This window comes from Mauremys mutica, chromosome 3 (genome assembly GCF_020497125.1).
Source record: "Mauremys mutica isolate MM-2020 ecotype Southern chromosome 3, ASM2049712v1, whole genome shotgun sequence".
Classification (NCBI taxonomy): Eukaryota; Metazoa; Chordata; order Testudines; family Geoemydidae; genus Mauremys; species Mauremys mutica.
This window is the reverse complement of record NC_059074.1, coordinates 7895545-7913227: the sequence shown is the minus strand read 5'-3', so window position 1 is coordinate 7913227 and position 17683 is coordinate 7895545. Positions and strand designations below refer to the sequence as shown.

Here is a 17683-nt window from a genome sequence, read left to right as displayed (position 1 = left end):
GTCCATTGTCCTTATTCTGCTGCTCTTACTCCTTCCTTTACATAGACTCATGAAAGCTGTTATTTCATGATCACTTTCACCCAAACTGCCTTCCACTTCAGATTTTCAACCAATTCCTCTGTTGGTCAGAATCAAGTCTAAAATGGTTTTCCTGCTGCCTGTTTCCTCCACCTTGTGAAACACAAGGTTATTCCCAATACATTCCAAAGAACTTACTGGAAATTTTGTATTTTGTTGTATTTCTTTTCTAACAGATGTCTGGGTAGTTAAAGTCCCCCACTACTACCAGATCATTTGTTTTGGGAATTTCTGTGTGTGTCATTGAGTGTAGAAAGCCACGAGGCAAGTATCTGGAAGGGATTGTCTCTCAAATTGGTTTGTGTTAAAATTTTTTTAAATAACCCACTTTTAAAAACATAGATTAATAACGTAAGAGAACGGGTGGCCTGGATTTTAGCAGTGCTGGAAAGAAAGCTAATTAACCACCCTTAAGATACGGCCTTTTCTACCCACCCATACATCTAAAACTCTCATCCAGGCTCTCACCATGTCGTGTCTCGAATACTGCAACATCCTATTCTCTGGCCTTGACAAATGCAATCTCGCCCCGCTTATATCTATGGAGACTGCTGCTGCAAAGATCATCCTCCTAGCCCATCGCTTTGCCATGTTACCCCCTCTTTTCCCTCCCCCACTTCTCTATTGAATCAGATATAAGCTGCTTGTCAACCTATCATCTCTGATTCAGCAGTGAGATGTCGATCCCCATCTCTGATCAGCCCATGATGCCAGCATCCCTTGCCCATTTGTTAAATTTTTAAACAAGCACCTTCATGCTTACTCCTGTGCTGCCCCTCGCCCTTGGGAGGAGCTTCCTGTAAACATCTATAAAGCTACTTGTCCTTCAAATTCTCCTTTAAAAGTCTCTCCTTTGCTCTGTTGTCTACAAAAAACTTGACAACAGTTAGACTGCCGGTGTGCTGAGATCACTGTGTATCATGCTGACCAGTGTTGCCTCATTGATTCCCGGTACTCCCCCGTCTCTCTGTAGCCATCTGTTGATTCTTCTCTTCTGCTTAGATTGTAAACTCTTTGGGGGCAGAGATTATTTTTCTGTTTGTACAGCACCTAATACAGTGGACTTCTAGTCCATTACTGAGGTGCCTAGATGCTGTGGCAGTACAAATAATATAAAAATTAAAAGGCAGCCTACATTATATGGAGAAATTGCAGGATAGTAATATCAGGTACTGTATTGAAATACCCCAAATCACCAGTTACTTTTGAAAATTCTTGTCAGTATATTTGGAATTTTGTCACTTCTTTGTTTAAAAAAATAAGGTTGTATTTCAAAAACTCCTAATTGGGGAGTGGTAGCAAATGGGTTATTGTAACCCTCACTGCTTAGGAATTTTATTAAAGCTGCTGGGCAGGGATTTGCAAACACTTTCCTAGTGTGGACCACATCTTAATAGAATGGGTGTCTAAAGTACACTCACTTACTTCTATGTCCTCTCGCATGGACCCCACCTTCTTCCGTCGATAATCCCGTACCATCGCTGCAGCATCTATAGCAATTGTATTCATGGGACAATGATAATAGGTTGGTTTTTAAAAAAAGCTTCTTTTAATGGAGCTGGAAACAAAGAGCGCCACTGGCTTGCCATGTGAGCAGTCACCTAGAGGCCTACCGCAATCTGGGAATCTCTGCACTAATGGAAGGTCTTAAATCAACACTGATGCAAAATGGAAGAGGTACCAAACACAGAAGCCCAACTGCAAAAGGAGATGAAAGTATTTTTTTTTTGTGAGGGGGAGATGTTACATCCAGCAAGATGAGTTATTTCCAATTAATGTAAAGTCATATACTCTGAGAGAGAGGGAGTAGATAGCACAGACGCAAATGTGAGGGGGTGGGGCAGCTATCTAGAAATCAGTGAATCAGAGAAACCAGAGGATGCTAAAGGAGTAACTGAAAATCACCTAACTGTGTGTCAGACTGACAAAAAAAAAATCAGTTCTCCCCTGTATCTAGAGTGCTCTCATAACAACAAGGCTGGTGATGCTCCCGTGCATAGAGCCCTAAGAAGATCATATCTGGAGTATTGGGTGCTATGCTGAACCTTATCGTTTGAGGGTACTGGGGAAAAAACAGAGAAGGGCAATGGAAATGATACAAGAACCAGATTTAAAAGCTGTGGGGGCAGGGGAAACTGAGGGAGCTCAGGCCATATCATATAGAAGAAAAGGGATCTGTGGTAAGGCTGAGGGCTTGTGTGAGAGAAATACCTAATACACATGGTCTCTTTTCTCCACTTGTGGTGCTTTCTACGTAAGCTTCCTTTACAAGTTGGTGGGACAAGGCTTAAACTGAAGAAGGTACCGTGTTCTGGTGGGAGATTAGGGAGAAGATGTTTAACGTTAAGAGCAGTTGGCTGCTGGACTAGTTTACTATTCAGTGGTCACCGGATTCCTGCTGTCTGGCATTCCTGTGTCTGAATCATTCATTACCTGGTTGTAAGCTGCTCCCCCTGTCAGGTTCCTGATTTGTGTTTCTCTTTCGTGTACAGGTGCAAAGTAGCTCAACATGAGTGGCCTTGGGGACAGTTCAACAGACCCTGCTAACCCTGATTCCCGGAAGAGGAAGGGGTCGCCGTGTGATACGTTGGCCCAGAGGTACGTGCTCTGTTCCAAATCCATTTCTCCCACGTGGCTACTTTGTCATTCTAACCACATCGTTCTGTCCCGTCTGCTTGAGCAGATGGAGCAGGTTTCATCTACTCATAAATGTTCACACTTCCCACCAGAACTCAGCTCTACTTTTATCAGTGACTGTGGTGGAAGAGGGAACATGATGGAAATATAACTTCCCATCTGCTCTTCTTGCTTTTAGGCGGCAACTGATGATAGAGGCTCATTATCAAAGTTAATTGATTGATTTATAAATTGAGAGCACTTGGTGGTGGCATGGGGAGATATCGAGAGGGCTTTCTTGGTATGAGTTAGGGATGGTTGCATTACTTGTGAATGTCAAAGCCGTGTGTGAGTTCTTCAGGTCAGCCCAAGGCTTATGCCTCCCTACAGGGTGCCCAAGCAATGCATATTTCTGTCAGGTTCCAAAGACCTTGGTGATGAGATTCTTTTACACCATGGTACATTCAGGAGACACGTTAGTCTAAATTATAGTCATTTCCATGTGATTGTCCAAACAGCCCTAATGGCAGATTCCTTTCATAATTCAGCTTGCCCTAGAAATCTACTCTGTGTGTGGCTTTCCCAGTAATTTTTCCATTATGCTGCCAGTTGTTTAAGGGTAAGCAAATCCTACATGTATTTCATCCTGATTTATGTAGCTGTGAGCATTGTAGCTAAAATGACTGTCATGCTGTGTGGCCCTTGGTGGCACTGGTGTGAATCTGTCAAGTCTGGCTGTTTCCTTTTTGGTGCACCCTATGTTAGGAAAGAGGTTTTTGCATTTTAGTGCCACGGTTAAGTGTGTGCCACTGCTACCTATGAAGCTGTTTTGCTCAAGTGCAGAGACAATGCTCAGCGTTTGCTTTCAGTCCGTTTTGCACATGTATGGACATTTTGTGTTTGACTGAAGTTGTGAAATTTCTAGACTGTAAATATAAGTGGCAGTAAGTTAATAATCTAGTAAAGAGTTTAAGATGATTCTGTTTATTAACTTCAGATATTTCTACTCAACTTTTCAGTGACTGCCTCTCCCCTCCTCTAGCAGTGAATCTTCTACAGAATTTCCAGGTCTTCCAGCAGTGCCTAATTACAATGGTGACTCGGGTTCATAGCCTAACTATGCCATCAAGTTAAAAAAAATCAAACAATACAGCTGGTGTAAACTGCAGTAATTCTATAAGAAACACTTTTCTGGTAGCACTTATTTCCATCCTTAGCAAAGACTTTATGGTACTGGTGAGACATTTGCCATTTCTGCCATTGTGTAAGAGAGCAGGTCTTTGAATCAAAACCCTGAGTCTGCCTTAGAGCCCAATCCCATTACTTCTAGTGTTTCAAGTGGATCCAGATCATTCCCTTAGAAATGAACACCCTTAGTCCCTCAAGCACAGTCCATGTCTAGTGTCTGTGGAGCGAAGAAGGCCTGTATGCCTGTTCTTGAAGGCTCCATTGCCTAAATAAATAAGAATGTGCATGGTTCTCTTTCTTATGTTTATTATAACTCCTTTCTTTATTAAGAAACCTGGCTCACAGCCCAATAGTAAAGCCCTTAAACCAGCCATGCATTTATTTTCTAACTAAAAAAAACTAGGCATCCTTGTGGCACCTTTTGCTGATACAGACTAACATGGCTACAACTGAAATTGGTCTTTTCTCACTAACTTTCTCATTCTCCACTCTTGTAGCGATCACTCCCTCAGAAACCTTACTATACAGATACAGAAAATCCTTAAGAATATTCAGAGTAAGAGCAGGCTAGGACAGTAGAATGGATTTTACAGCTCCTTTCACACATAAGTAGGGGTCTACCAAATTCGTGACCGTGAAAATCGCATCATGGACTGTGAAAAATGGTCTCACCCTTGAAATATGGTCTCCGGCTGCCCAGCTGTGAAGGCAGAGCAGAGAGCGATGGCTGCTGTCTAGGCACCTAGCTCTGAACGCAGTGCTTCTGCAGCACAGAAGTAAGGGTGGCAATACCATGGCACCCTTACTTCTCTGCAGCTGCTGACAGCAGTACTGCCTGTCTCTGTCCGCCCAGCTCTGAAGGCAGAGTAGAGAGCAGTGGCTGCTGGCTGGGCACCCAGGTCTGAAGGCAGAACTACGGCCAACAGCTGCAGAGAAATAACGGTAGCACGGTATTGCCAACCTTCTGTGCTGCTGCTGGTGGTGGTGCTGCCTTGAGAGCTGGGCACCTAGGCAGCAGCTGCCACTCTCCCACCTCCCAGCTTCAGGCAACACTGCCACCAGCAACAGCGCAGAAGTAAGGGTGGCAATACTGCAACTCCCTAATAGGCTTGCAACCCCCTTTTGGGTCCGGGCCCCTAGTTTGAGAAATGTTGCGAAGAAATCACACATTTTTCATGGGTCAGTCACAGCATAAATAGGAAATTTCACAGATGTGTAACACATCTGAAAAATTTGCTATTTATGCCATGACCAACCTGCAACAATTGTGTGATTTCTCTGCATTTTAAGGAGACCCCTACACATAGGGTCTTATGCAGAGTGCTTACTGGGATACCTGTAAGCAAACATGGCAGCTATTAGGAGCTTTCTCACAGATTTAGACTCTGGAATGTGTTTCCCTGGGAGAGGGAATGTTGGCCAGTGCCCCGGCATTATATCCTACTCTCTTCAGAAAGTGCTAATGAGATGTTTTAACTTCCACCGGTGACTGGCAGAGACAACTTCCTGCTCCACATCTTGTTCAAAGGCTGGAGTATCGCATGCTACGGAGCTACTTGAATTTCAGAATTCCTGTGTAAAAGCCTGGACGGTTTCACAGTTACTGTGATGATACTCCAGAGACATAAAGAACAGCCCACTGCTATAATATTCTCCTGATGCTTTTATGTAGGGAAAATTGGCCTATTCTCCCTCCCACAACTTGAAAGTTGCCACAGCAACAGTGGCATTAAGGGTTTTTTTCACCAAATGAGTTCACCCACAACAAGTAGCTTTTCTGCTTTTTCCCTTTTGATTTGCAAAGAGGGGAGGAAATTAATTTGACCTTAACTGAAATACCCTATTCGACTCTATTGAGAGGTTTACCTGCCCTTCAATAAGCAAAAAGGACCCACCTGTGTGTGAGTCTGAATGTTTTGCAAAATGACTCATTGCAGTGAACTTGGTTGCTGCTCAGTATTCATCTGCATGGCTCAATGTGGTATGTGGGGTGTTTCTGTGACTTGCTTATAAAGTGATCCACTAGATTTGCTTTAGTTGTTTTTGCAAACAGATTGATTGCAGTTTTTCTTCTTTTTTTTCTTTAATTCAAACTTTTACCTTTTAACGTATGAAATCTCAGACCTTTGGCATTGTGCCTCATATTTCTCTTTGGTGACTTTAAAAAAATGCATTGGCCTCTTTACAGAATGATCTGTTGAGTAGTTACTGTATGTTAATAGGTTTCAGAGTGGTAGCTGTGTTAGTCTGTATCAGCAAAAAGAACAGGAGTACTTGTGGCACCTTAGAGACTAACACATTTATTTGGGCATAAGCTTTGGGGGCTAAAACCCACTTGATGAAGCCTACGAAAGCTTATGCCCAAATAAATTTGTTAGGGTATGGCTGCACTTGAGAGTTGCAGCGCTGGGAGTTACAGCGCTGGTCGTCCAGCTGTGCAGGGACAGCGCTGGTGTGTGGCCACACTCACAGCTACCAGCGCTGCAGTGTGGCCACATTTGCAGCGCTGTCGGGAGTGATGCATTATGGGCAGCTATCCCAGCGTTCAAGTGGCAGCAACGTGCTTTTCAAAAGAGGGGGGTGGGGTGGAGTGTAGTGTGACAGGGAGCGGGGGAGAGAGAGAGTGAGTGGATTTTTGGAGCCGCCACTGTGTATCGGCTCCCTGCCTTGCAAAATCAGAAACTTTTCCCGACCCCTTACTCTTTAACTGCAAACAGTCTGCAGACCAGATAAGCAGCTGCCGACTCCCTTTCTCGCTGCTGTTTCTCTCATCAAGAAAAAAGCAAACACTCAACCCCTGTGAATCAGGCAGGCAGGGGGATATCTCATTTGATTGTTCACAGATTGATCACAGCAAACAGGAGCTGTGTTTGTTTTTTTAGATAAGCAGCTCCCCGAGCCCCGGGTTCACAACAAAACAAAGAGAGGCTGCATAACAAAACAAAGGGAATAATTTAGTTAAAAGCATTCTGGGATATCTCCTAATACCCTGGAGGCCAATAACAGCGCTGGTGTGTGGCCACACTTTACGAGCAGCGCTGCAGCACCAGCGCTGCACTCCTTATACCTGAAGCAAACCCAGGTGTACAGCCAGTACTGCAGCCAGGGAGTTGCAGCGCTGGACGTGCCCTGCAGGTGTGGACAGTTACTAATTGCAGCGCTGGAAAGCCTCCACCAGCACTGCAACTCTCAAGTGTAGCCATACCCTAAGGCCTGGTCTACACTGGGGGGGGGTCGAACTAAGGTACGCAAGTTCAGCTACGCGAATAGTGTAGCTGAACTCGAAGTACCTTAGTTCAAAGTACTTACCCGTCCTCACGGAGCGGGATCGAAGTCCGCGGCTCCCCCGTCGACTCCGCCACCGCCGTTCACGATGGTGGAGTTCTGGAGTCGACGGGAGCGTGTTCGGAGTTCGATATATCGCGTCTAGATGAGACACGATATATCGAACTCCAAGAAGTCGAACGCTACCCGCCGACCCGGGTGGGTAGTATAGACGTAGCCTTAGTCTCTAAGGTGCCACAAGTACTCCTGTTCTGTTTGTATGTTAATAGAACATTTCCTTTGAAATGCATATGGGAGTGGGGGTGGGGAGATCACACTTTTCAGATAGGTGTTCTCTTTCCCGTACCTCTGGGCCCCTGCCAAGTGCATTAGATCCCTGGAGCTAATGTAATTGGGCACAGTTTAGTCCTTCCCTTGATGTAAGTGGGTCACTTCCTAGAGCACAAGTTACTTCAGATGTCACTGATACCGGTTACAAAAAGAGGATAAGATGATAGCTTGGACAGACCCAGCTTGGACAGACCCAACCATTTTTGCAGAAGGTGGAACTCAAACTAGCCATGAGCCTGTTCACATTAACATTTAACTATTTGCTTGGATATGATACAGCTGCCACTTTGTGGTCAGCTGCCTGCTGGGAGAATGAATGTAACTGTACGCACTCCTGAATTAGCAGCCAATCATGATCAGATCCTGTAAAAGTTATTGGACAGTGCTGCCTGTCTCCCTGAAAAGGCCTAGCCAGTCACTTGTTACCTGTCACTTAACAGGCAGCCTGACTTAATCTAAGCTACCTAGATTTGGCAAGCCAGACCAGAAATCTTATTCCTTTCCTCCACCCTGTGTTGTTGCCCATGGTCAGATAGTTGATTTTTTTTTTCAAAATACAGATTCTTCTGGGAGACCAGCTGGCTGCTGATCTGCTGTATCAGCTGATCAGAAAGTTAACTCTCTCACTTCTCAACCCTATGTGCAGTGGTTTGGAGAAGGAGAAAGGACAACAAAGTGTAGGAAGGTGAACCTCAGTCTAATGAAGGCACCAGGGAAGAACCAGAGTTCCAGGACTGTGTGCAACTGTTAGTTGTTTACAGAGCATCCAAGCCACAGTGAAGAGGACAGTGCATATCTGTCAGGGCTAGCAGAAAAAAATTAATAATATTGCTTGAATACGAAAAAGGAACAAATCTGTAAACCCCAGAACATCTGTGCAGTGTGTGCATAGAGTTTCCTATGGGTATATGAGTGTGGGTGTGTACTAGGCTGGATATTTGGGACTGGAATAATCTCTAAGCAGTAGCTGCAGACATATCAGGGTGCTGCTAGCTGTACACTGGTCGTAAGCATTTTGTACGTGTCCACTTTTAACAGAGTGACTACCACATACAGAAGATGAAACTGATCACTTTCTGCAGCCTTTAGCTTGTTCCTCTGCACAACCTTCTGCACTTGCCGGACAGAACTTGACTGCATGCTCAGATAATTTTCAGTCCCCAACATATATCCCTTTTAATTTTCCCTTTCTCTTTCCATCCGATGAATGTACCTTGTAGCATTTGTCTTATGATCTGGAAACTGTTCTAGTTCAGTTTCAAAATTGTGGCCTGTTTGTGACCTACCATTCATGTCACATCAGCTTGTTAATTACTGAGAATAATCCATTTTTAGACAGTATTTTCTGAAATAATTTATTATTCTGTGTCCTTCTAAAGGTTGCAAGGAAGGTGATTTGACTATTTTTATAAGGACTTTGATTTAGCAAATAGTGTGTATATGTACATTTTTACTTACTAGTCCATTAGCTGCTAACAGTATAAGGCCTATGATGCACATTTGAGCAGTTCTGATTCCACCCAATAGAGGTTAGTGATAGAGAGGGAGGCATGTGTGTCACAGCACAGTTCATTACACTCTTCCTGCTCGCAGTGTCTCTGGCCCAGAAATATGTTATAGTCTCTAGAGGGACTCTCACGAGAGCCAAGTTGCAGCTCAGCTGTTTGCAGTTTGTCCGCACCTCTGAATTTTGCCATAGGGAAAGAGTTCCTGGAGAAGTATTTGGCCCTCTCGTTTGGCTCTGACCTCAAGGAGCAGAGCTGCAGTTGGCATTTGTTGGGATGATACCAGTAGCAATACTACTTTTCATCCCAGTCCTGCCACTGTTGATTCACATTATATTTTTAGTTGACTTCAGTGGGCTTTGTTGATCCTTTGTGTGTGAAGTTAGGACTGCTCTGCACCAGCTTGAATGCTAGCTTTGGCAAGGCGAGTGGCTTTGCCGGTTCATAGTTCACTTTCTGAAATAAGCAAGGAGTCCTGAATGTTGGTTTTTATAAAGATATCTTCTGCGAGGAATGTATGACTTGAGTCTGCGTTGTGCATGTCTTCCTGGGCTTTCGTTCCGTGACTCTTTCGGCATAAAAATAGACAAAGGCCTGAGCCAAATCATCCTGTGTTTTGTAGACATTCAGATTGCAGCGCAGTCCTGTCTCTAAGCAGAAAAGTTTCCGGGTGCCTATTAGAGACACACATGCCTGTTTGGGGGAAGCAGCGGGAAAGTCATTAACCTGGAGTTTTGTTTTGCCACAGCAATGAAAAGCGACGCCGGGAGCAGGAGAATAAATACTTAGAGGAGCTGGCGGAGCTGCTCTCGGCAAACATTGGTGACATCGACACCCTGAGTGTCAAGCCAGACAAATGCAAGATTCTAAAGAAGACGGTCGACCAAATCCAGCAGATGAAGAGGTTGGAACAAGGTAAGGCTTGAATTGAACTCTGTGGCTGTGAGCCTGATAGAAAGACCATGCTAAAGCCCATCTGCAGCATTGATTAAGTTACAAACAATAACCATGACATAGACACAATTCTCTTTTATATAGTTTTTCTTCTCCCACTTCTTGTAAGGCATTTCCATGAAAGAAAGTATCATTTGTTTCTGCAGATGGTTACTTGAAGTCATAATATTCTGTTTGTGATGATGTCCTCATTTCCAGAGTGATCTGTTAAGCACGAAGTCTGCACACTCTAATGCTGAGTTTATCTGGTTTATCTTGGAAGTGCTTTACCAGCACTGAGCCCAATTCGAATTCACAGAAGTCATCCTTACTCCTATGAGCATTCCCATTAATTTGAACAGGACTGCTCTTAAAAGTGAAGTTTACAGGATCAAGTGTGTTATCTAATGAATCTCTGATGTCACTGTGAGGTAGGTACATAGGCATTAAACCCATTTTAAAGATGGGTAGGATGAGAGGCTGAGGAAGGCGTGGCTTTTGTAGCTGGGATTAGATTTTTAGAAATTTTTCCTGGCTCCCAGTCTTGTGCTTGTATTGCTAGACCAGACTTCTCTTCTATGTGACTGTAAGCAAGGAGAAAGCACCAGAAACAATGAACTCTTTAAAGACCAACTTTTGTGTCATTGTCCTTAGTCATTTAAAAAGAGGAAGGAGACGTTCAGAATGCTCTATAAATAAATAATAATAGGAGATATACCAATCTCCTAGAACTGGAAGGGACTTTGAAAGGTCATTGAGTCCAGCCCCCTGCCTTCACTAGCAGGACCAATTTTTGCCCCAGATCCCTAAGTGGCCTCCTCAAGGATTGAACTCACAACCCTGGGTTTAGCAGGCCAATGCTCAAACCACTGAGCTATCCCTCCCCCTCTCTCTGAATAGAACACTTTTCCCAAGCTTTCTACGTGACATGAGGAGGTCTTTAAAGAAAAAAGGGGGATGTTTCTATATCAGTTTGTCAGTAAATGAAAGCTTTGCTTTGCATCCCAAGGAGTTCTGCAGTGCTGAAGATCTGGGAATGTGGGGCAGTGATTTAGTTGTTACAGCAATAGGACTGAGAGTCAGGCGATCTGGGTTTTCTGCCCAGCTTTGCCACATGCTCGCATTGTGTGACCTTGAGCGATTAATTTAACTTCATCTTACATGGTTCCCCATTTGCAAAATGAATCTAAACATTACCTATCCATCCATCACTGATGTGTCTGGGCACCATAAACAAAATTAAGAGAAGAATCATTTCTGTCTGAAAAAGACCCACCTCTCCCTCATTTGAAGCCGTTGTATTGACAGGGATAATTCTCCCGTCCTTCACCTTTGTGAGGTTAAATTTATTGTTAGCAAAGCACTTTGGGCTCCTCAGATGAAAGTCACTTGAAGTATTCCTTTCGGGGCTGAAGTTCGCCCCTGTGCAGATCAAGCCCCAACGATATGCGCCACATAAATCCAAAGGGCTTAGGAAACCAGGCATAAGTGCTGCATATAGAACCCACAAGTGAGTATATGTTATAGGTCCCCTTCTGTGCCAGTCTGCAGAGGATATGAGTTGTTACAGCCCCCAGCTGTGCTCACTCTGTAGCAGCTCATGCTTTTAGTTCTGGAGGTGCCCGGCTGGGGCAGCCATCGCATAGTCCTTGGGGTGAATTTCACCCATTAGTAACAGCGGTAAGACAGGCTTGCCCAAGCTTCTGCCAATTTCTTTTGCCAAAATTCATGCTGGACATTTTCAGAATTAAATATTGTTGCCTTGTAACAGATGTTGAAGATTTCATAAACACTGTACTTGGCTTGTGTCTGTGTGCATGCTGACTTCAGTCCTATTTAGCTCTTCAGTGAGGTTGTATGTGTTTTGTGTGTTACTTAGCCGTACTGTCGTTGTGAAGAAACAGGGAGACTGTTTTCAGATTTCATTCAGGTTACGGCTGAAATCTGAAAAGAATTTCATAATGGGTAAATACTTAAGAGGTTCTTAGTTACTGGCATTTCAGTATTCATTAGTTTTCTTGACATTGCACAGCAGGGCTGAACATTAACTAGGACAAGCACTACTTAAAAATATTGTTCCTTGAACCTTGTTCTGTATTACCGGCTTATTTGGTACTGCACCACACTGCTGAAGAAATGAAATTTCACCTCTGCATTTTTTTAGCTAACAAACATTTAATTGCAGAGGCATTTAGTCTGAGAAGGTGATGGAGAGATGTTGAAATGTCAGTACATTTGCGCTGGGGTCAAGAGAAGCTTTTTCAATACTTGCATTTGTACTGAATGTTACATGTGTGGTGTGTTTCCTTATCTCCTTTCTGTTCTCCCCTTGTCTTTATTTCCATGTAGCCCCAGTCAAAGAATCACTTAGTGTCAGCTGATTGCTTAGGTTCTGGTTTTGCTTTGGAAGCATTGTGAATGGCAGAGCACCTACTGCGGAGCCAGAGGACTTGCATTATTATCTGTTTAGAGCAAGGGAAGCCAAAGCTCTGCCTGAGGAAAAGGGTCACATGCATCTTGTGAGTGCATTTAATGTGGCCTATGACAGCGCTCAGAAACACAGTGAAAGCTTTCACAGGTACAGTCCTTGATGCCACAGCTAGGCGATAGCAGCCAGGAGCATGCTTATTGCCATAGGTATAGAGATGGGACTGAGACCTGAGGCTTATACAGAAATAATGGAGCATTTTACATCAGCGTGGGGCAAGGAGCACATTGGGTGGTCGAGTCAAGTCAGCAGCTTGATGTGTTGCAATGTGTTGGACAGATGAAGTCTAAGAACATCCATCTGTAATCATTGGGCAACCGAATGGGTTACGAGCTGCTCGTGCGCGCACTCTCTTGAATGAAAAGCTCTATATTTGTGGTATCAAGACATTTAAGTGGCGTGTACCCACTTGGCAGTGGTGTGATGTTAAGGAATTCATTAGTTTTACGACACCTACATGTGTGAGAGAGAGTGTGAGAATGTGTGCTAGTTTGTTGTGTGCTCTTCATTCCTGTGCTGCTACTCCGAATGCACTGCGACAGGTGTTCACTAACACAAGAATTACAAATCCACATCCCACATGCAGGTGTTCAAATGGGCACTTAGGTGTGTAAAGCTTGTCTTACGTTACAAACATTTATATATATATAGTGATTGCATGTAGGCAAGACAAGCTCTTAAAAAACCACACATACACCTAAAAGCTCATCTGAGCATCCAGTTGGTTGTCTGTTAGGGAGCCCACCTGTGGAATTGAACTTGTTTGCCTGTAATGACCAGAGTATGGCAGGGTTCTTGGCACTGGGCCACATACCTGTTGGCATTTTTGGTGGACAGTACAACACTAACCCAGGGAAATATACAAACGAGAATCCAGTTTTATGTTGCAATGCTTAATTTAAAAAAAACAAAACAGCAAACTCAAATAATCTGCCCAGGGGGAACATAATTGATAGGAAAAGGAGAAATGTTACATTGAACCTGCAAACAGAGCAGCAGAGGCGGAGAGAATTTAAGTGAAATAGTGGGGGACAAAATCCCTTTAAATTCTGTTAGAAAATTCCTAAATGAAAGCCTGTGTTGAGTGCAGAGCACTTACAGAGTTCTCTGCAAATTGTGAAGTTATGAGAGCCAGCAGGTGTAAGCTCATAATGAATGGAAACAATCTACAATTCAGCCGCTTCTTGCCAAGTGTTCACTCACTAGTGGAAGTTTCCCCCACTGTCAGCGTTTAAGAGTTTGTTTCTCCTGAAGATTTAGAGGTCACATCTCCTCTGCTCTTCCTCCCCAAAATCATCTTTGTGTCTCTATCTGCAGGATCTTACTTCTTTTTGTCCCACAAAATGGTGGAGGAACTAAAGGAGGCAGGAAATCTTGTAAATGCATCACATATATCAGCTAAGCCCTCCCTCCCCATCCCCCAGCACGCCTGGCGGCTGTTATTTAAAGTATGAAGCAAATGCTTTTAGAAAAGATTCCTAGGTTTGGACACTTTCCAATGTTAGTAATGTACAGTTGGCAGAACAAGCAGTTTGCGGCTGTGGCAACAACCTGAAATTCATCTGCCAAGACAGCAGTAAATGCAGCGGAGGAAGGGCCCAGAAAGTTAATTTTTCAGCACTCATCTGTCCCACAAAAGTTTTTAGATTTTGAGTTAGTGCAACGTTGTGAATGCTGTTTTTCAGGCCTTCGACAGTGCTTGAGCAAAGTCCCTTAGACAGGGACGAGAACAAAAGCTCACTGCAGTCATTTGGGCCACACATAACATTGGAGTGAAAGGGAAAAAATAATTGAATCCAGGTGTCTTGTTGAACATAATATTTTTAATAGGCTTGCTATTGTGGGCATCCCTGCAGGCAGCAGAGCTGGGATAGATTCAGAAGTTTGGAGTTTCCAAGAATTTGGGAAACTTGTCCCATAATGAGTTTGGTGGAGAGATTTTTGCTGGATGAATGTGGGGCCACATGATAGATGCTAGTCACATTGCTAAGGGCTTTGCAGGAAGACTCCCAAACGTCATGGTGATGGACCCATGAAATAACCTGGATGATACTGATGCACTTACCAAATGTAAATCAACCCATACAAGGTGCTGTCTCCCCCATAGGTCCATTACACAGATCTATGCCACTGCTCTTTAAATCAGCTTGCTAGATAAGGTATTAATAATCAGTTGAGAGTAATCCTTAAAAGCTGACCTAGAGAGGCAGCATGTAGATCCAAGAAGTTCCTGCTTCTGAGATTTAATCAGTCTTTGTTTTGCAAATCAACCGGGAGGAGAGAAAGAGATGACTTTATGGCGATAAGGCCCTGCTTGCTATACAGTAGAAATGGTACATTTTATAGTGCTTTGTCCATGTTACTTTAAAAAGGCTAGTAAAGGCAGCGTGGTCTGTAGGAATGAGCACTGGGTAGAAAATCAAGAAGTGCTGAGTTCTAATCCAGGCTGTGTAGCTGACTCACTCTGTGGTCTTGGGCGAGTCACTTAACCGTTACATGCCTCAGTTTCCTCATCTGAAAAATGGGTAGCATATTTACTCACCTACCCCAAACAAGTATTGTAAGGATTAATGTCTGTGCAGTATTTTGAACACACAACATGATAGCATTTATCTATCTATTATTGTTTAGTTGCCTACATAGATTGTAAGCTCTTTGGGGAAGGGCCATCTTTTTGTTACATATTTGTACAGTGCTTAGAACAGTGGGGCCTTGGCCCATCACTGAGACTTCTAGGCTCTATTTGCAGAATACTGCTACTAATTATCAAGTGGTGGGGGGCTCTGTTATCCCCCCGGGACACTGTTCCAGAGCTTAATGGAGTCAGGAAGTGGTTCCCAATTCACTCTGATTTTTCCCTTTTTTAATTTAATCTCTTAACTGCTCATTACATTCTCTTCCCCTTCCTACCTTCAAACACACACTTTACAATTCTTCTGCCTCCTTGGTGTTTACAACCTTCAAATGTTTGCTGATTTGTTCTCATATCCTCACTTACCCACACTACTGTATACAGATTCAGCTTATTTAATTTTCCGTCACAAATCCAACTCCAGTGATTTTATTGCTCTTTCTGAACTCCCTTCAATTTATCAATATCTTTCTGGCAGTGAGATGCCTAGGACTGAACATATTGTTCCAGGTGAGGTCACCCCGGAGCCAGATAAAGAGAGACTTACTCCTTGCTCTAAGACGGGATGCGGCTCCACGCTCCTGGGATGTGTGTCTTGGTTTGAGGAAGGATATTTTTTTCCAAATTTTAAATAAATAAATTCCTTGTGTGAAGGCACTAACCTTTGTGTTACAAAACAAATAGTGGGAAAGATTCTGGAAGGAGGGGGCGGGGAAGTCCCTGGTGCTGGTGGATCTGTTGTCAGAGAGATGGTATTTTTTCCCTTTTAGATCTACCAACCTTAACTGTGTCTCTTTTTAAGACTGTCACCCAATCCTTTGCCCCAAACACCTCTCCATTGATAGAGTGCTTAATTTCTTTCCAAAGTGATAGTTTAAATGCAGCATCTTAATAGCATAAATCAAATAGTATTGAACTTTTGATCAGGATCTACTAACGCTAACATCATCACAGAGGATTGTCTTTGAAAACCCTCCTAACATGCATTACGAGTAAATCTGCAGCAAAGAATATTCAAGGGGGACCACCTTTTTCCCCCACTGTATTTGCTTTTTTGCTGTTTGCTTTCTTCTGCACCTGCTGTGCTGTAGTTCATCATTAGCGCTCTGTGGAGATCAGTGTTTAGAACCACAGTTACTTCTGTGTTCATTAGTTCAGCAAGTGCATGCCCTGTTCTGTGTCCATAGTATTTGGTATGTCTATTATTTAGATAGCACCCGGTAGCTCCAGTCAATTTATCCCATGGTCGCCAAAATAAAGGAGTTTATTCCATGGCTACCGTGACCGTGTGTCATACCACTTATAAATACTACGTAGGCAACTATGAACTCTCAGGCTGTTCATGCAGACAAAGGGGTTCTCATGGCAGAAGGGAACCCCCTGCCATCCTGTGTGTGGTATGGTAGTGTTAGGTTCAGTTTGCAGATCTTTAATAATCGTATTTCTGTTACAGTGCGGCCTATAAAACCACAAATCAGGTTAAGATATTTTAATAGTATGGTGGACTAGGAATTATTTTCTCATGATCGTTATTGTACCAGATATGATCATTGAAGATATACCACTCTCCTAGAACTGGAAGGGACCTTGAAAGGTCATCAAGTCCAGCCCCCTGCCTTCAGTAGCAGGACCAATTTTTCCCCCAGATCCCTAAGTGGCCCCCTCAAGGATTGAACTCTCAACCCTGGGTTTAGCAGGCCAATGCTCAAACCACTGAGCTATTCCTCCTCCCATTGTGCTGTCAGCGTCCTCTCTCTGTTTCTCACCTGCTATCTCGTCATATGTTTAGTCTTTGGGGCACTGTGTTTGTACAGCATTTAAACCAACGGGGCCTGATCCTTCATTGAGCCATCTGTGCACTACCTCAATATAACTGAGTTTCTTGTTGGGTGGTGGTGGTGCAGTAACACATACAGTTGGTTTTTAAGAAAATAAAACGTTTAAGTGAATCTAGCATTGGTGAAAGGTGGCAGATTGACAGCCCTGGACTGACTGCTTCCATCCACTGACCAGGTTCAGCAAGGCCAATGGTGGAGTCAGCTTTGAGAAGCTGCCCTGCTGGAGCATCTTCAGTCTGAGTTGGGGGAGACCCTGTCAGGGACAAGAGAGGAATTTAGCCTCCATGGTTCACTCTGTAGTGATGATAACATTTGCATGGTTCTGTGTATGTTTATTAAAGATCTTGAAATTAAACAGCACAGGAATACTGGGAGCAAATATTATATGCACTCTACAGGCAAGGAAACTGAGGCACAGAGAGGCTGCCCAAGTTTACACCACAAGCCAGTGGCAGAACAGGGATTAGCGCTCTGTTAGACTTCTTAGCTCCCAGTCACATACTAGAACACCAGGCCTTAGCCCTAATGGACTGTGCTGAGATTGTCCACAAGGGTTCCAATTAGTGACCATTTTTATGAAGTTTTTTGCCATGTGGACATTTATCCTGTATGAACTAGACTGAGACCCACCAAACTCATTTTGAACATGAAATTCTGTATTCTGGAGCCTCGTGCTGGGCCTGAAGATTCGGTGGAGTGCTTTCCTCCTCAAGGTTTCTTTCTAAATGAATAGTTGCCAGTCAATATCCACTCTGCTGTGGTCACTTTCTGTCCAATTTCTACCTGATCT

At 43.6% G+C, this 17683-nt stretch overlaps 1 protein-coding gene across 9 annotated transcripts in view; it reads left to right on the top strand.

The window, feature by feature from the left end:
* The window catches only part of NCOA1 (nuclear receptor coactivator 1), a 342124-nt gene that overhangs the window by 213711 nt on the left and 110730 nt on the right, over positions 1-17683 (top strand). For all 9 annotated transcript variants that reach the window (XM_045009603.1, XM_045009600.1, XM_045009598.1 and 6 more), the window contains 2 exons: positions 2571-2676; positions 9751-9917. In XM_045009603.1, coding sequence (XP_044865538.1) covers positions 2588-2676; positions 9751-9917 — 256 coding nt within the window. In that variant the 5' untranslated portion in view covers positions 2571-2587. The remainder of the gene's footprint in view (positions 1-2570; positions 2677-9750; positions 9918-17683) is intronic.